Raw genomic sequence first — 17,716 nt, 5'->3', positions numbered from 1 at the left:
CACAATTCCTGCAGTTTTAGCTCTCAGATAATAAGCAAATTAAGAATTAAACTTGGCTATCAAAAAAAAATATATCCCTACTCTCCAAAGAGGGACGTGTACAAACATTTTCCTTGTATCACAACCCCGAAAGACACACACATTCACATACTTGTGCACACGTGTACCTGTGTACACTTAGGGCAAAAGATGCCTCCTCCCATACCCTGATCCCTGCCAGCCCTACATGACCTCAGAGGAGGGCTAGGCTCTAGATGATTCAATCTGGAGCCTTTGGAACAATAGGCCATAGTGACCTCAGCCCCCAGAAACTCTGTAGCTTTCTGCAGGAAGAAAAGGTTTAACCTGATTGCCCTGGTTAGGTTTTCCATTCTATAATAGCCAAGTTATTAGAATTCAGGTAGATACTAATTCCAGGTAATTCTGGAAAAAAAGAAGCTTTTTTTTTTAATGGTCAGCAGGTCATTGGCCATTTCACTTCAACCTAGATAGCTGTGCTAGAAGTATTTTTGTAAAAGTCACCAATGATATCTATTTGCTAATAGCAGAGTTTTTTAGTTTGTTTGTTTGGGTCCTCTTTTAACTTCTTAACTTCCAAACTTCTTAACCCTCCTGTGGCAGAGACGTAATTGTTTCCTCTTCTTCCTGGGCACAGCAGACTGCATTTTGCTGCCTCTCTTGCAATCAGAGTGATTATGTGACCCTCCCCAGTAAAAGTGCTCTGTGCCACTGTGTCATTTCAGGCCTGGTGCTAATGGAAGAAAAAGGAAGGTTTTGCCCCTTCCTTTTTCTCCTCCAATATCTCTCCCTCTCTTAGTTGCCCAGCATAGGAATCAACTCCCAAGTAACCCCAAAAAGTAAAGACTAAAAATATAAAGTTGTCATTAGCCTTGATTTCTGAATAACTTCATGGAGCAGAGCTCCCACAAACGAACACTGAACTTGACTTATACAAAAAGAAGCTTCTTGTGATGGGCTATTACATACAGACCAATTTGTTATGCCTTCTGTCACCTCAAAATCTATCCCTAATTTCTTGAATCATATTTTTTCCTTCTGCTTTCATGACATCATTGCCCCATACCTCCCCTTTGACCATTCTCCTGTCTCACTCTTTGAGAAATTTCCACCAGGCTCTCATCTTTCGTCTTCTCATCTAATGTGCTTTTCTGGAAAGATCTCCTTTCCTATGTTTGATCTATCAGTGTGCTGATGGTCCCCAAATATTTCTCTATCCCATACTCTGAAACTCACCACCCTCCCCCATAAACACCCTCCTTGTCTATATCATTAGTTGATTCCTCAGTCCTCTCCCTTTGGGGGCTACTTTATTTCCTCCTTCCCTCCAACCTCCCAGCCCTACCCAAACACTGAGACCCAATGGTTACCACTGCACACATCTTCACACGATGCCCACAGCAACCTCTGAATCTTTCCGTCTCTACTTCTACTGCCTTCGTTCAGACCCCGTCACATCTTCATCTCTCCAAATGTCTCACTGCTGCCTCCTTCTCCAGGAGCCTTGTTCACCAGACTTTGGTCAGAGTTACTGAACAAAAGTGCAGACATGCACGCACCCTCACTCACTCACCTGACCCTTAAAGATTCCTGTGGTTCTCTGTTGTCATACTAAGCAATAATTATGGCTGCTATCTAAGCAGAGCTTCCTGTGTGCCAGGCACTGTACTAAGTGCTCTAATAAAATTAATTTAATACTTGTCTCATTCATTTCTCTGGACAATTATAGAATAGGCACTGGCATCCTCATGTTGCAAATAAAAACTCACTTAAATTGTATAACTCACTTGTTCCTGACCACAAAATTATTAGCTAGTAGAGCTCAAATAATTCATTCTGACCCCAAGATCTCTGGGCTTAACCATTGTTGGGGGGAAAATGCTCTGGACTTACACTAAATTTGTTAATACAGCCCATAAAACCCTTCAGAGTCCAATATGGGCCAACTTCTTCATCCTCATCTCCACCTCTTCCATTCTAGGAACCAGACCCACTGAATCTGTTCCTCGTCCTTAAATGTTTTGTCTTTTCAACAATCAAATATTTGCCTAACTCAGTGCTCTGCCTGAGGCTGATGCTCAAAACATTTCAATTTCCTTCTTCTACTCCTTTGTGAATCCTACATGTATGTGTCCCATTTCTTCTCCCTATATGCCCCTTTCTCCATGCCCAGCATGTTCTGAATTATTTTTCAAAAGTCATTTGGAATATTTCTTCTCCCTTGTCAGACTTCCAGGCTTTCCGGGGCAGAGTTATTTTCTTGTGCTTTTTGTTCCCTTATCATTCCTTCACTCCCTTGGTTGTGGTGTTTAGTCCCTCATCTTGCAGTGAATCTGTTCATAGATCTGGCTCCCTTCATCTCCTGTAAACTTACTAGGGTCAGGGAGAACATCAGCAATGCTCATCTCTTTATCTACAGTCCCTTGTGTATGTAATAAGTGTCTAAAATCTAATGGTTGAATGAATGATATAGGAATGAATGACATAAACTCTTTACATAAACATTTCATAAATGTTTTTTTTTAATTTTTTAATCAGCTGTCCTGAAGTCTAATTCTATCCCCTGCTGTTATTTTATATAACTGAAAATGAAATGAGGACTGTGCTCAGTGTCCTGAACATCTTTGAAAACCAGTTGAGAGATACATTGATCCATAAAGTAGCCACCAGCCACATGTGGCTATTAAGCACTTGAAATATGATGAGTATGAGTTAAGATGTGCTATAAATATAAAATATACACAGGATTTCAAAGACTTAATTGTTTTGTTTTGTTTTTGAGACTGGGTCTTAGCTAAGTTGCTTAGGGCCTCACTAACTAGCTGAGGCTAGCTTTGAACTTGTGATTTTCCTACCTCAGCCTCCTAAGCCACTGAGATAACACTTAATATTTTTTTAAAGAATGTAAAAAATTTCATTTGTTATTTTTACATTTATTGCATAAAGATATTTTTGATATTTTGGGTCAAATGAAATATATCATCAAATTTAATTTTTCTCATTTTTTTGTTTTTCTAGTGTGATTACTAGAAAAATTTTAAATTATGTATGTTATTTGAAGTCTATTTCAGTTAGACAGAGCTGGTTCAGAGTTTCTGTTTTATGAGGGTAGTCACTGTGGTTTGGGTAGGAAAACACTGGCTTAACAGTCAAGAAAAGTTTCTTCTCTCTCCTCCTAAGGCAAGAAAGAAGGAAGGAAAGAAGGAAGATAAAGAGGAAGAAAAAGAGGAGGAGTAGAAGGTAGGAGGGACAGAAGTTATTGCCATTTTAACCAAAAACACAGAGAGTTGTATGATGCAACTTCACATTTAGAGGATAAAAATCATTTCTTTCAACTTGATACAGCTGTTCAATCTTTCATGTAACCATAACTAAACACTGAGAAGGCCCTACCTAAATCTAGACTCTGAATTGTGTTAAAAATATTAAATGATAGCTGGTATACCAGAACTTTCTAAAAGGGGCATTATCCAACACAACTCAGAATGAAGAGAGACCTTTCATTTTATTGACCTTATAGTATTTCAGACATTTCTCAGATGCCATCTCAAATTCATACTGAGGATGGCTAGAGAAGAATGATAAAGAGACATAGACCAAAAGGAAAGGGAATTTCAGGAAAAATGTTCAGAGTCTATACTATGAATTTATGATGATCATTGAAGCTTACTTTTTTAATTGGGATAGAGACATTTCTTCCACCTTTGGCTCCATGGTCTCAGAAGTCGTCTTGTCTGAATCATAGTGGATTATTTAACTCTGCTCTGACATCCTCAAAAAATTAGTGGAATATGGATTTGGGGATTTTAATATTTGCTCCACTTAATTATCAGTACTCATTAGGTCTGTATTGTGATAATGTTCTACCATTAATTTATAAATCTCTTGGTAACTAGAATTATATAATGGTTATTGTTTTTTAAATAAGATTCATTATTATCAGCAGTTTATTATGCAAATAAAGTGTCAAGAAAACCTAACAGTTATTTAGTAACTATTTCCTATAGAAATCACTGTAATTATAGCATGATATGGTTCAAAAAAATATTGATGAGAAAATTCAGAGATTTGGGTTTTTGTCAGTTTGGACCTTTTTTCCCCCCTGCCTCACCTCAAAATTGGATAACAAAAATCATCTGTCTCACTCAACCTCCAGATTGTGATACAAAATTAATTGTTCCACTTTTATATTTTCAAGCAAAAGTAGATAATTCTTTAATGTAATCCAAAGTCACAATGTTCATTCCCATTTCAGATTTAAAATCCTTAAATATTCTCTACAGCTTTTATACATGTTAATAAACAGAATTGTTTAGACGACAAAAAAAAAAAAAACATGCTATTGCCTTCACAGAATTAAAACAGAAAAAAAATGGTTTCTTACCGCTCCTCATCTGTTCAACCTCACAGAAGTGTGTTCCAGTGGGAGTGTGAATAAATGCATGAATGTGTTTAACTCCATTCTGAAAATTAGGGAAAATTTTGGTTTCAATAAAATTTTAGCATATATAACAAAGCCAATCTCTTTAATTAAATCAGGACCATAAATGACTGAGATGACCTTTTCAAAACGTTTCCAAGGGATCTCTTCCACGTAGACATGAGCTCGGAGGACATGGTTAAAAGAAGAAAGGAAATGCTCACAGATATTCAAAGCAAAGTTTTCTATGGTTTTGATCTGTAAAAAGAAACAAAATTCTAGTGATCACAAATACTTTCCCAATTTAAAAATATTTTTAAAAATATTCATTGAGCTTGATCCTGGTCAATTGCTTTATAGAATAAAAGGAATAGAATTAGAAAGACAAACTGATCCTTATACCAAGTTCTCATTGGAGCTCCCAAGTGTTCATAGATTACCATCCCCAGCTGAGAGTCCAACCTGTTTTTTAAAGAAACCTGTCTTTCAGGAGAGGATATAGCAGTGGATGAGCAAAAAGGTACTTGTCATTCAGATTGTTCTCATAGTAAGCTCAATTATCACCTACACCAATCACAGTACCCTCCATAACACTGCAACTGGGTCTGCTGGTTCCCCATGGAAAAATATTAATGAAGAAATATCTCACCTGCCTTTCCTTGAAAATGGGTCTTCTGTTGATAATCCCCAGCTTTGCCCTCCCAGAAACCTGTTCACCGTGTTCTCACAAATTCTCTATATTAATCTCCAGACAATATTTTAAAGTGCTAGCATGGTCTGTGAATTACTAATAGCTTTATATATAATTAAGGTTGTCTATTTGAAGGTTTCCCCAACATAGTTCTGTTTTGTATTTGTCCCAGCATGATTATTAATAGCATCCTATTTCACATTCAAAAGTATCTTGGTTTAGATAAGAAATTATATGGTCACTCCATCTCTAATAAATAAACTTAAATTGCTTTAACATTCAGGTCCATTCCTTCACTTTTCTCCAGAACAGAAAATACAGGAAACTCTGGTAGCTGGCCCTTTTCCATATCAGAGTACAGGCCTATATTCTAATTTTTTTAAGAGCAATTTCTTTTTCCACAGCCTTTTCCTTTTGCTGGGCCATTATGATTTGCAAGAGAAAGGTTCAGAGTGGAAATAGGCCTTATAGAAATTACATTGCAATTAGTATGTTCATTTAATGTGTTATGGATATAGATTTCATGCAAAAAAATGAAAAAAAATAAGTTTTGAGTCTATATTTCTTGCCTTTTAGACTTCTTGGCAAATCAATACTTATTTAGAATTGCCCACCAGCATAGCTCCATTCATATTTGAAGAAACTGGAAGTGGAAGTATGAAAGTATCATGTTCTATCAGATCTAGGTCACTCTTGAAGAGTACAATTAACCACCACTTATGGAAAGTAAGTGGTAAGGGAGTAAGCTAGGAAGGCACTAAAATCTGGAAAGTAGATTTCAACAATAAAAAAGGAATGTATCTCATTTTGAAGATGTTCTTCCGGGTAACAAGAAGAGAAATGTTACCTTCTACTATAAATTCACATTATTCTAAAAGAAACAATAAATGATAGGGCTCAAAGAGAGAGATGACAAAGTGTGTTAAATTGCATTCTAAAATCCTCCCAGGATTCTGATTTCCCTGTAATTAGCAATAATATGTTCATTTGTTCTATAGGATTATTAGTCTAAAAGATTGAAAAAGAGAGAATAAAGAGGAGAAAGAAAGAAAGAAAGAAAGAAAAAGAAAGAAAGAAAAAGCAAATATAAGTGTTTTTTTTTTTTTTTGCAAGACTAAGAATCTTGTGGTAGAAAGGAAAACTTTAAAAATGGCTTAAATGTCAAAAAAATAGGTGAAAAAGTAATGAAAACTTTAAAAATCAAGCAACACCCCCAAGCTATCTTACAGTGATTTCTCCATTACATTGGCAGCACCTATGAAGAACAATGCCTACCCCTTTGAACTTTGCTATGACATGAACTGTGTTCTTGATGGTGTCTGTAGGAATGATGTCTGAATTGTCTCCATACAGGTAATCCTTTTTGGAACTCAGAGTAAGTTGCACTGAAGTCACCACCTCTTTAATGCTGTGATATTTTCCATCTCTTTGAATGTGGAGAACTTTTACCATATCCTTCCCATAGCCCGTTCGCACAAACTCCACTTCATCGTTCTGTAATGAAAACATAATCATCTTATTGAAGAAGGCTAAATGAAAACAAAAAGTCAACTGAAATTTCTTAAAGTTTTAATTTTTTATTTGTTCTAAATAGTTATACATGACAGTAGAATGCATTTTGATACATCATACATAAATGGAGCATACCTTCACATTCTTCTGATTGTACATGATGTAGAATTACACTGGTCATGTATGCACATAGGATCATAATGTCCAATTCATTCTATTATCCTTCCTACTCCCACACCCCCTTTCTCCCTTCACTCTCCTCTGCTGAATCCAAAGTACCTCTATTCTTCCTTATCCCACCCCGCTTATTGTAAATTAGCATCCGCATATTGGAGAAAACATTCAGCCTTTGGTTCTTTGAGATTGGCTTATTTCACTTAGCATGACATTCTCCAGCTCTATCCATTTACCAGCAAATGCCATAATTTCATTCTTCTTTAAGGCTTAGTAATATTCCATTGTGTATATATACCACATTTTCTTTATCCCTTCATCTGAAGGGCACCTAGGTGGTTCCGTAGTTTAGCTATGGTAAACTGAGCTGCTATAAATACTGATGTGGCCGTGTCACTGTAGTATGCTGGTTTTAAGTCCTTTGGATATAAATCGAGGAGTGGGATAGCCAAGTTTAACTTGGTTCCATTCTAAGTTTTCTGAAGAATCTCCATACGGTTAAGCTTTAATTTTATCATTCAATTATAAAAGATCCAGAGTAGTTATGAAAGCAATATCACATCCTATCTTTGAGGAAGAATGGGAACGTCTATAGAAAAAAAATCCCAAAAGAAAGTGTAATATATCAGATTACCCTGAAGACAGACAGGTAGATGATCTTCCTAGTGATAATGATAAGTAGTAAAAAAAAAAAAAAAATGAAAATCCTGAGTCAAAACTATGCTAATTTGCTCTGTATAGTTAATTCCTACTAATCTAATCCTTTTAACAGATCTGTGCACTAATATTTTTGGTTTACAAAGGGAGAAACTGAGGTTCAAAGAGATTTAACATCTTCCTCTAGTTCAGTAAATGACAGTTAGGATTCACACTCAAGTTTGTTGACTCCAAACTATAAAGTGACCACTATGTAAATTGCCTTCTGTCTCTAAAATTTCTTGGCTATGTTAACTGGAACTAATCCTGGGCCCTTTTATATAGAAAGTGATATTCTGGAGAAAATGCCCTGTGGTCAATAGAAACAATTTGAAAATTGCCTTTTCTATTTGCTGCCAGGAAGGAGAAGAATAATTGGTGACAGGGTCCAGATTACCTTCAGGAGTGCAGAGCCAGAGCCACCTGGCTGCAGAGAGAACTATGCTTTTAGCAAAGAGACATAATAAAAGCCTGGTGATTCATTAGGACGCTAGTCTGAAGCTGGAGCTTTAGTTCATCTCCATTGGCAGAATCCACAAGACTTGTCACTGGCTTTACTGGTGTTTGAAAGGAGGGAACAGAGAGAGAGGAGAGAGAGAGAGAAACCTATTTCATTTAGCATGGAAATTGAACATTAAAATGGTAATGAGAGTGACAGAAATGAATATAAACAGAAAACAGCACCCAGTGGGAGTCTGGGTAGGAAGACAAGGAACCTCACTGAAATAGCACAGTTAAGATGCTCAGATACACAATGGGTCACCTAAAAAAAAATTGTTTTTCGTAAAAAAATTATGAGTTCCTCTGAGGGAAACAGAAATTATTACTATTCCCTTAATCAAACTGTGGCATGAAAGGCTGTTTCAAATTCTGGGGATGGAACTGGATGAAGCAGGCTCTTGTGAGTCTTATAACACACTGGCAGTGGAAGTGAGGTGGCTGGATTTGGTCCTTCTCAGCCAGGAAACTGAAGGGAAACTCTTGGAAAGGCCCCTCCAAGGCCTCGAATCCAACCTTCAGGAAACTTGCAATCAAGAAAAGGGTAGATAAGGAACCCGACAGCATATCTGAGAGATTGTAATAAGAATTTTAATACCGACAGGGAAGGAGAAATTCTTGTGTAATTATAATGGCTTTGGTATCAGACCAGTTCCAAATTCTGCTCACCACTTATAGCTTGGTGGCTTGTGACAAGTGATTTAATGTCTCTGAGCCTTCGGGTTCCCATTTGCATCAATAAAGATAACCACCTCTACCTGTAGGCTGCTGGTGAATAAGGGTCTGACTCTGTTCTGAGCAGCAACATTGACCATGTCAGGCCCACCTGTGGAAGCCACAGCAGCCAAGGCACATTGATCAGGGGCACCAATTTGGAGGAGGAAAGCACTGCTGGCAGCAGTAGGAGGAAGACTCTGTCATGTCTTGAGCCAGAAGGTGTTCTACCTGGGGGAAAAGGCACTTGGCTGCTTGGAGCCCCTAAATGGCATGAACTGGGATCCAGAGTCAAAGATCTCTGAAATCAGTATTGTCTCCGACATTCAGCAGGACTCAGCAAAATGTAGTCTTCCGTCCCATCCCCTGCAGTGAATATCCAAGCGCTGTGGTAGACAAGCTTGTAAAGTGGTATCTATGTGATGCAGAGAGATTACATGACAGCCACCCTTCAGATTCACACCTCTACAGCTTCCTACCTGTTCACACCCTGCTTCAGACTCTACTTCAGCAATCCTGTGCTAATTGTGGTGCCTAGGCTGGGCAAGCTTCCTCTGCCTGTTGGCCTTTGAATTTGCTATTCCCTTTTTCTAGAACATTCTTTCTTTTTCTTGCTACCCAACCACCAACCTCTTCGCCTGCCTCATTTCTTCTAGTTGAACTTCAGATGTCAGATAACACTTCCTCCAGGTATTCTGCCCCAGTCCTTCAAGTCTGGAGTAGGTACCTCTTTTTATGTGCTCTCAAAATACTTGTTATTGCCTTAGAATCTTTGTCAAATTGTACTGCAATTGCCTTTTCATGTGCCTGATTCATTCCAAAACAGTAAACTATGAAAGCAGGAACAAGTTCTTTCTTGGTCACCATGGCAACGCCAACACTCAGCACAGTGCCTGGAACATAAATAGGTGCTTGATAAATGTGTCATGAATGAATGGATGTTGCTGCTAACCACCTCCGCTGCTTGTGTGATGACACAGAATAGTCAACGAAAATACACAAAAGATTTCAATACAGGAAGAGCTGCTTCAGCCAGGACCCCATCAGGAACTTCCTCTTCCTGAGAAAGTGAAGATAAGAACTGTGCCTTCTGATTACTACAGACTGAACAGAGAGCAGAGACCCAGGAAGGACAGAAATGGGTGCACAGGGAGTCCATGAAGCAAGGTGTTCCCATTGCTAAGTGCAAGGCAGCCATCCCAGGCCAGAGATCATTTGAGACCAGGGAGAGGTCAGCACTTCTTAGCAAAATCCTGATGAAGCTAAGAAAAACTGGGACTAGAGAAAAGCTTGAGTAAGCAAGTTTACTGAGCAATGAGTCAAAATAAAATGGACCTAAACATCTGAGCCTGGAGCAGGATGGAACAAGTTCAGGATGGAACACCCCAAAAAGTCTCTCAGCAAGATTTGACAATAGATCATGGATTGGACCAGCACGAGGCTGAGAGGATGGGCTTTGGGCTTTGAAGTCAGGAAGCCCATATGGAATTCTTGTTCTGACACCTATTAACTCTGAATAGAAGCAAATTTCTCCATCTATAAAAAGGGAGTAATAGTAGTGTCCACCTCTTGGGATTGAAGTGAGGAGTACAGGAGAAAAACATAAAGCTGTAGGGAAAAAAAAGATAAATGCTCAATAAATTTTATAACTATCACTGATAAATAATAATTGTATGTCCAATTTTACATTAAAGGATCTTTCTAGTTACTTGTAGAGATAAGTAGAGTATATGCCAAACCAAACCAAAGCTGGGGTAGGTAAAATCAAATGGCTGCCACTTCTACCTATCTACACTCAGGTATAGTAGCCTTATTTAAAGTTTCATGATCACTGATACTCATACCTTTGGTTGTCCTTCCTCAGCCCTCAGTGTGTGGTTTGAGGAAACCAACTTACAAAATGAAATTCAAGGGCTGGTGGGTAGCTCGGTGCTAGAGCTCTTGCCTAGCATGCATAAGGTCCTGGGTTCAATCTCAGGAGGAAAAAAAAAAAAAGGAAACTCAATTTCCTAGAGTAATGCTCTGCACAAAATGTCAGCAGGAAAAATCTTTTATCTGTCTCTACACAAGAAGAATCTCCTCTCCTACGCATATCTTAAAATATAAAGGGATAGAGAGTTATACTTGTCTACAAAGTAATGGTGGAGGGACCTCAAGGGTTTGAAATGACACCAATTTTCATTTCTGCAATGAGATCATTAGCATTTGCTTGTGGGGAGTCGCTCTGAATGACCACACTTTCCAGTCCTGAAGCACCGAGCTCTGACCAATCACTAGATTTCATAGTGACTTGGGTGTTGTCTGAGCTCGGATACCCCTAGGGTGGGAGGAGCTGTCACAGAACCCAAAGAAGAAGGTATTTCTCTGTCTCTGTGTGATTATTTCATGCCAACCCAGTTCACCTGGAATGACCTGGGATGTTTGTCATGGGACACGACATTTGCTTATCTCTCAGCCATGTTTACAGTGTTGAGATTGTCATGACAGGTCAAGGGGTTTTTAGCCTGGGGTCTGTTAACTTCCAGAAGGCCCAGAAGATGGATTTGGGGTGGAAGTATGTCCTCTATGAAGTTGTCACTTAAACTACGCATTTGCAGGGCACAGGATGGATTTTTCTGGGGAATGCATGTGTATATTTCATTAGGTTCCAAAGGAGTTCATGACTCATAAAAGTTTAAGAAACATTGCTCTGTGTAAGGTGGGTCCAAATTATGGGAACACTTTGGTCAACTTGCCATCCTGCCAACTGGCCACGAGATAGCACAAAGGAGGTGACTTGAGCATTCTTGGTGTACAGCCTCCTGGATGCAGTGAAGCAGTATTGTAAGAAGAGAGTAAAAGAGTATATGAGCCCTGGTGTCAGACGACCTGCACCACCCGTTAGCTATGTGGTCCTGTGAAAATTATTTAATCCTTTGATTCCTTCCCTTTTTGATCTGAAAAATAGGATAATGTAGTACCTATTACCAATAGTTGTGAGGTTGAAAGTAAGTACTTAGAACAGTGACTAGCATTTAGTAAGTGTCACTAAATGTCAGCTATCATCATTATCTGGCCTGTCAATTTGACAAGAAGTAGTGGTTGGAACATTTCGATATCAATTCCATCACTAAATTTAGGGAGACAGCCTTATTTCTTTTGATCAACAGGACTGACAATATCATACCACACAGGTGCATGTTGCTTTGTTATAGTGGTATGATACTGACAAAACCAATACCTGACAATATAAATCATATTTTGAATCATATTACAGTGCACAACTATAATTCCAATGACTCGGGAGGCTGAGGCAGGAAGATTTCAAATTTGAAGCCAGACGGGGCAATTTATTTTGAGACCCTGTCTCAAAATAAAAACAAAAAAGGCCTGGGGATACAGCTCAGTGGTAGAGCATCCCTGGGTTCAATGCCCAGTACAGGGGAGGAAAATCATATTTTGAATGAATCCCACTTGTTTATACACACTGGGGGCCAATATTTATCTAGAGCTGGTGCTCTTCTCTCCTGTGCACCATGCTTTCTAGCCTTTTTGCATTTGTCCAGGCTTCCTTTTAACAGTAATGTTCACACACTCATACTTACATGTAACAGAGTCTCAAATGAATTTCCTCATTCTCTAGTTGAGAACCAAGACAGAAAGAAGTATGTTTCTCCAGCCATCAGCTGGGATTTGACTTCAAGTCTGAGATTTTAACCACCCATCAGTACCACTGCCTGGAAGGTGCTCTCTCCAGGCCTTGTAGCTCATCTCACATTGGACTCCTCTGTAAAGCATGTCTCTTGTCTTTTTCCTTACAGCACACTGTGGTGAACAGGCACTAGCTATCGAGGTCAATTTCTTCCTCTATTATCTATGTGCGTGTCTTTGTATTGCCAATGCAATGATCTGAAGGCACCATCAAGTCATCTATATTCCTTACCGCACTTGATAGTGCTTTGTAAATTGTCACAGACTATTTGACCAAGGAACAAGCTCCCTCAGTTTGCACAGTATTTCAGAAAATTTAAGTCATTTTTATTTTAGTAGGGAAAACATTTTTATTCCAGTATTAAGTCACTCCATGAATCCTGCTTTAGGTTCATATTTTCAAGTTACAGGATGAAGTGGAGGGTGGAAGGAGACCAACCTACACTAGTCTATATTTACCCTATGAGAACTCTTACAGAGAAAAGAAACAAGATCTGCTTATGTCACTTGTGTGTTTAAATTAGTCTAAGAGAATAAAAACGCTTGTGAAACCACCCATGAGCCTTTCTATATAACTTAATATTTTGTCAGAAGTAGTGATATTATGACACAATTTCCAACTATTTTAACCTCTTATACAAACTCATTTATTTTTTGCAAAGAATTCTTTCATTTTAGTGGCTTCTCTTAGCTGTGGTGTTATGTTTTTGATTCCAGTATGCCATGTTCCAACCATTGAATTTCTCTGTTCTGCTGGCAGAGGAAAATACTTCAGTTAAGGTTGTTGTTAATTTTATCTCTTTCCAATACTTTTTATTTTTTTGAGAGAGAGAGAGAGAGAGAATTTTTTAATATTTATTTTTCAGTTTTTGGTGGACACAACATCTTTATTTTATTTTATGTGGTGCTGAGGATCGAACCCAGTGCCCTGCGCATGCCAGGTGAGCGCGTTACCGCTTGAGCCACATCCCCAGCCCCTCTTTCCAATATTTAAAAATGAATTTTGTTCTGTTGTGTGTGTGTGTATTCATCAAGCATGTGTTCATATAAGTAGATTTTAATTAGAGGGAAAGTATTGGAAAAATATTAGTCCAGATAAGGAGAAACATTCATAAATTTAAATTTTAAAGTGACTAGAATCTTCTCTCAAATCTTAGAAGAGTCTCTGTAAGGATCATCTCCATAATAGAGAGAGATACAAAAATGTTAGTTATTTTGGACCCATCACACATGTATAAATATCACAATTCAGTTGCAATGTGCTAGAATAGAAGGAAGAATTGTGCATGGAGATGGCCTCTTTATCTTTGGAATGTGCTGGAGAGGTTCTTCTAATTCTCTGCCTAGGTTTCTTCTTTGCTTAACTGTGTTCTTGGGCATTTGTGAACAAAAAGACTTCAGAGAAACATGCTGAACTAATATGAGAAAAAGGAGTATTTGTTGCAATCTCAATATCATTTTGGTGGATCTTAATTGCATAATAATGTTAAGGACAATAACAGTGAGTAATAATCTTAGAGGCAGCTGGTATTTTTATTTTAATTTTTTGGCTGCCTGGAATTTACTAAATGTTAGATGGGAAAATGTTGATATCCAATAAAAAAAAATGACATGTCGCTTTAACCTGTAGAATGATTTATTGTTATTGGGAGGAATGTGTATTATGTTTAAAATGCAACTCTGAAGGGATTTGTCAAGTAGATGTTTCAAGAGCAGTATAATAATGCATCTGCATAATTATGGTAGAAAGGATAACCTATTACCTAAAAAAAGACTCCAATTAGGTACTCAGTTGTGTTAATTCTTCTAACTATTGCTAAGGAAGTGAAACTCATCACCAAATGCCAAGAGAGATGCTAATTCTCCTGCCAACTTCTCCACTGAACCAACAGGTTTAGGGCAGGGACCCTGAAGAGGCCCCCAGAAGCTTCTAGAAGAGGGGCAGGAAACTCCAACACAAGGAATTGATGAAGAGTTCCAGAAATGTGTTTAGAAGACAATTTTACTGAAAGGCCTATATTCAAAGATGTTTATTTCTAAATGTACAGTCCTGAAATTAAAAATAACAGCAGCAACCATATATTGAGGGTTTGATATATGTAAGAAAATGTGCACATATTATTTCCTCTAATCCTTTATGAGAGCCCTGTGAAGTCAGTATTATTATCCAAGCTTGACAAAGGAAGACACTAGGGCTAGGTAACATCCCAGGTCACAAAGATACTAGGTAATAGAGGCCGGATGAGAGCCCAGTCCCTGGGCCTCCAAGTGACATGTTCTTTCCCCGTGGAACACAGTCCCTACACCCACTTTGATCCGCTTGACGAATGCTGCTACAATCACACTCATTAAAAAAAAAAAAAAGAAGAAAAGAAAAGAAAATATGCTGATCCCAACAGAAGGAGAGAATTAATCATTCTACCAGATACTTGCATCTATATACCATTTTTCCCATTTAATCTCCCACCCACTGGAACCTACATTGTTTTATCTATTCCTCACAACAACTCTGTGAGTTGGTTTAAAAAAAAAATCCCTGTTTTAAAATAAAGCAGTGCAGAGATGTTAAATGAGTTGCCCAGTGTCACACAGGGACACAGGGACAGGCAGACTGGCATAGCAGAGAGTGCTATAGACTAAAATAAACACTATCATAGGCAGAAACTCATCAACACAAGACATGCCCCTGCCCAAACCATCCCTTTTGCTAGCACTATAGTCATGTTTTTGTGATTGCAAGGGAGGCTGAGCTCAGGTGGATTCTGTGTTTATGTGAGTTGTGTTTGTGCTGTCAGCAGGAGGAAAATGGAGGGGTTCAGCCCTCTGGGATGAAAGTCCAGCTTCAAGCCTTTGTTAACAGAATCTTCTCCCAAATCTTAGAAGAGTCTCTGTAAGGATAATCTCTACCCCTCCATAATAGAGAGCGATACAAAAATGCTAGTTATTTTGGACCCATCACATATGTATAAATATCACAATTTATACATATGTGAATAAATAAATAAATTCAGCAGCCTGACTCCTAACTCCTGGTTGAGTTGAACAACTGACTTTCATCTGGGAAAAAAAAAAACACTGAAATTTATTTGATTTATTTGAGGTTATTTAAAACTGTTTTAAATCTATCTGCAAGGAAAAGGAAATTACTTTGTCCTGGAAGAGACAGAAACAAAGTGGGAAGGAACCAGCACTCAGTGCCACCAGTTATATGCCAGGCAGGAGCATTTCACTGAGCCTGTGGGCTCCCTATGAAGGTAGAAAACAGGAGGCCTATCTTTAGTAAAGGAAGTTGAAGCTCAGTGCAATCAGAAATCACATACGTGGCTGCCTGGTCCTCACAGCTATCGCTGCCTCCCTGATTTATAAACAGCAGAATTAAATTATTTATAATGGGTTTTGCCTACTACATATCTGTATTTATTTATTTCTATGATCCCATTTAATTCATTCTAAATTCCACATCTCTCCAGATAGAAGTCTCTGTAACCTTTCTCATCCAATACCTCATGTAAGAGGCACTGTGGTAGGTCTGGAGATGCAAGAGCAGGCAAGGCAGACACCAGGCTGCCCTCATTGAGCCAGTGAAGAACAGGTAGTTAATATTTTAGCCCTCTCAGACTGTAGGGCCTCTGTTTCAACAACTCAGCTCTGTCATTATAACCTAAAGGTGGCTACCTATAATACATAACTGAGTGGGTGTGGCCATCTTCCAATGAAACTTTATTTTAAAAGTAAGCTGTGGCTCACAAGAGTGTTCTGACCACTACTATCTAAAGGAAGATGCAGGGGGTAAAAACACAAAACTAACTAGGAACACATTTTATTAGTTATTCTAATCGAGAGAGTACAGTGAGCTTTGGGGATATACTGCAAGGACACCTAAGTCGGATTGGGGGAGATCAAGATGGCTTCCAGGAAGAATGGGCATTCTCAGGGCAACCAAGAGGAGGCTAGCGACGGACTAAATACAATTTTCCAGTCATCATTCCCTCTTCTTGGTTGTGTTCTTTAAATTACGTTTCTCATGGACAATTCCTTTTTCTACACTTTCTTATCTCTATTTATCAAAATAATTTAAGTCCTCCCCACTTCCTCCTAAAATAAGTGCATCAACTTTTTCCTTCAGTATGTTACATTGTAGATTTCACTTGGTCCACCAACAGTCTTGTGAAAGTCTGGCAAAAGAAAACTGAACTTAAACAGATAAATTTTATGATATGTACATCAATCATACTTCAAAAGCCAAAATAAACAAACAAGTGAATAAATAAATAAATTCTGCAGCCTGACTTCTAACTCCTGGAAGTCCTTACAGGATGATTGTACTCTGATGAAGCCAGCATAGACTAGGGACTAGAAAAACCCAACTTTATCTTAATCTCAAAAACAAAACAAAACAAAACAAAAACACCAACTTTCACAGATAAAGTTTCAAGGACCATGAATTTACAGCCCCAAATCAAAAGTACACACAATAGTAAAGTATTGTGAGAGAGAGTTGCAGAAATAACAACAAAATCTGACCTGCAAACACTTCAGATATTGGAATTAAATACAAAATATAAAATAATATATTCAATATTTTGATAGAAATAAAAAAGATTGAGTACATGATCAAGAAGCAAGAGACCATAAAAAAGACAAGTAAATCTAGAAAAAACAAAAACCAATAAAACCTCTAGAAATGCATTAAGAATGGCTTAATAAACAGATTAAACACAACTCAAAAAAACATTATTTGGGTCGGGCATGGTGGCGCACGCCTATAATCCCAGTGGCTCAGGAGGCTGAAGCAGGAGGATTGCAAATTCAAAGCCAGACTCTGCAAAAGTAACGTGCTAAGCAACTAAGTGAGACCCTGTCTCTAAATAAAATATAAAATAGGGCTGGGATGTGGCTCAGTGGTTGAGTGCCCCTGAGTTTAATCCCCAGTACCCCTCCCCCAAAAAATATTATTTGGAAGAGATAAGTTAAGCAATGGATTAATGTTCCTGAATAGAGAATTAGAGAACTAGAAGATGGCTCCCAATAAGGAATCAAAGACTAATTCAGTCATACAAGGAGCTAAAGCAGATAGAAGAGACATGGAATGTATTAGAAAGATGTGATGAAGCAAAAGTGGAAGACGCACTATTTGAAGAGATCGACACAGGAATTTTCCATATTGGATGAGTAAATGCAAACCTTCACCTATGAAATCAGAACCTGTTACAAAGTGAAGATTCTTTCTTTTTGGCCATACGGAGCCAAGTTCCAGCTAAAGCATTTTATATTACTTTAGAAGTGACTGAGTTGTGAAGGAG

General features: G+C 38.2%; 1 protein-coding gene across 1 annotated transcript in view; it reads right to left on the bottom strand.

Annotated features, from left to right (window-relative positions):
- LOC107158292 (uricase) overlaps positions 1-17,716 on the bottom strand; it is a 31,144-nt gene that overhangs the window by 11,947 nt on the left and 1,481 nt on the right. The window contains exons 2-4 of the mRNA XM_015504760.2: positions 6,405-6,623; positions 4,580-4,696; positions 4,403-4,481 (exon numbers count right to left, since the gene is read on the bottom strand). Coding sequence (XP_015360246.1) covers positions 4,403-4,481; positions 4,580-4,696; positions 6,405-6,623 — 415 coding nt within the window. The remainder of the gene's footprint in view (positions 1-4,402; positions 4,482-4,579; positions 4,697-6,404; positions 6,624-17,716) is intronic.

The sequence above is a fragment of the Marmota marmota genome, unplaced genomic scaffold (assembly GCF_001458135.2).
Source record: "Marmota marmota marmota unplaced genomic scaffold, marMar, whole genome shotgun sequence".
NCBI classification, from domain to species: domain Eukaryota; kingdom Metazoa; phylum Chordata; class Mammalia; order Rodentia; family Sciuridae; genus Marmota; species Marmota marmota.
The sequence above is the reverse complement of the archived record's forward strand: the minus strand, read 5'-3'. Positions and strand labels throughout refer to the sequence as shown.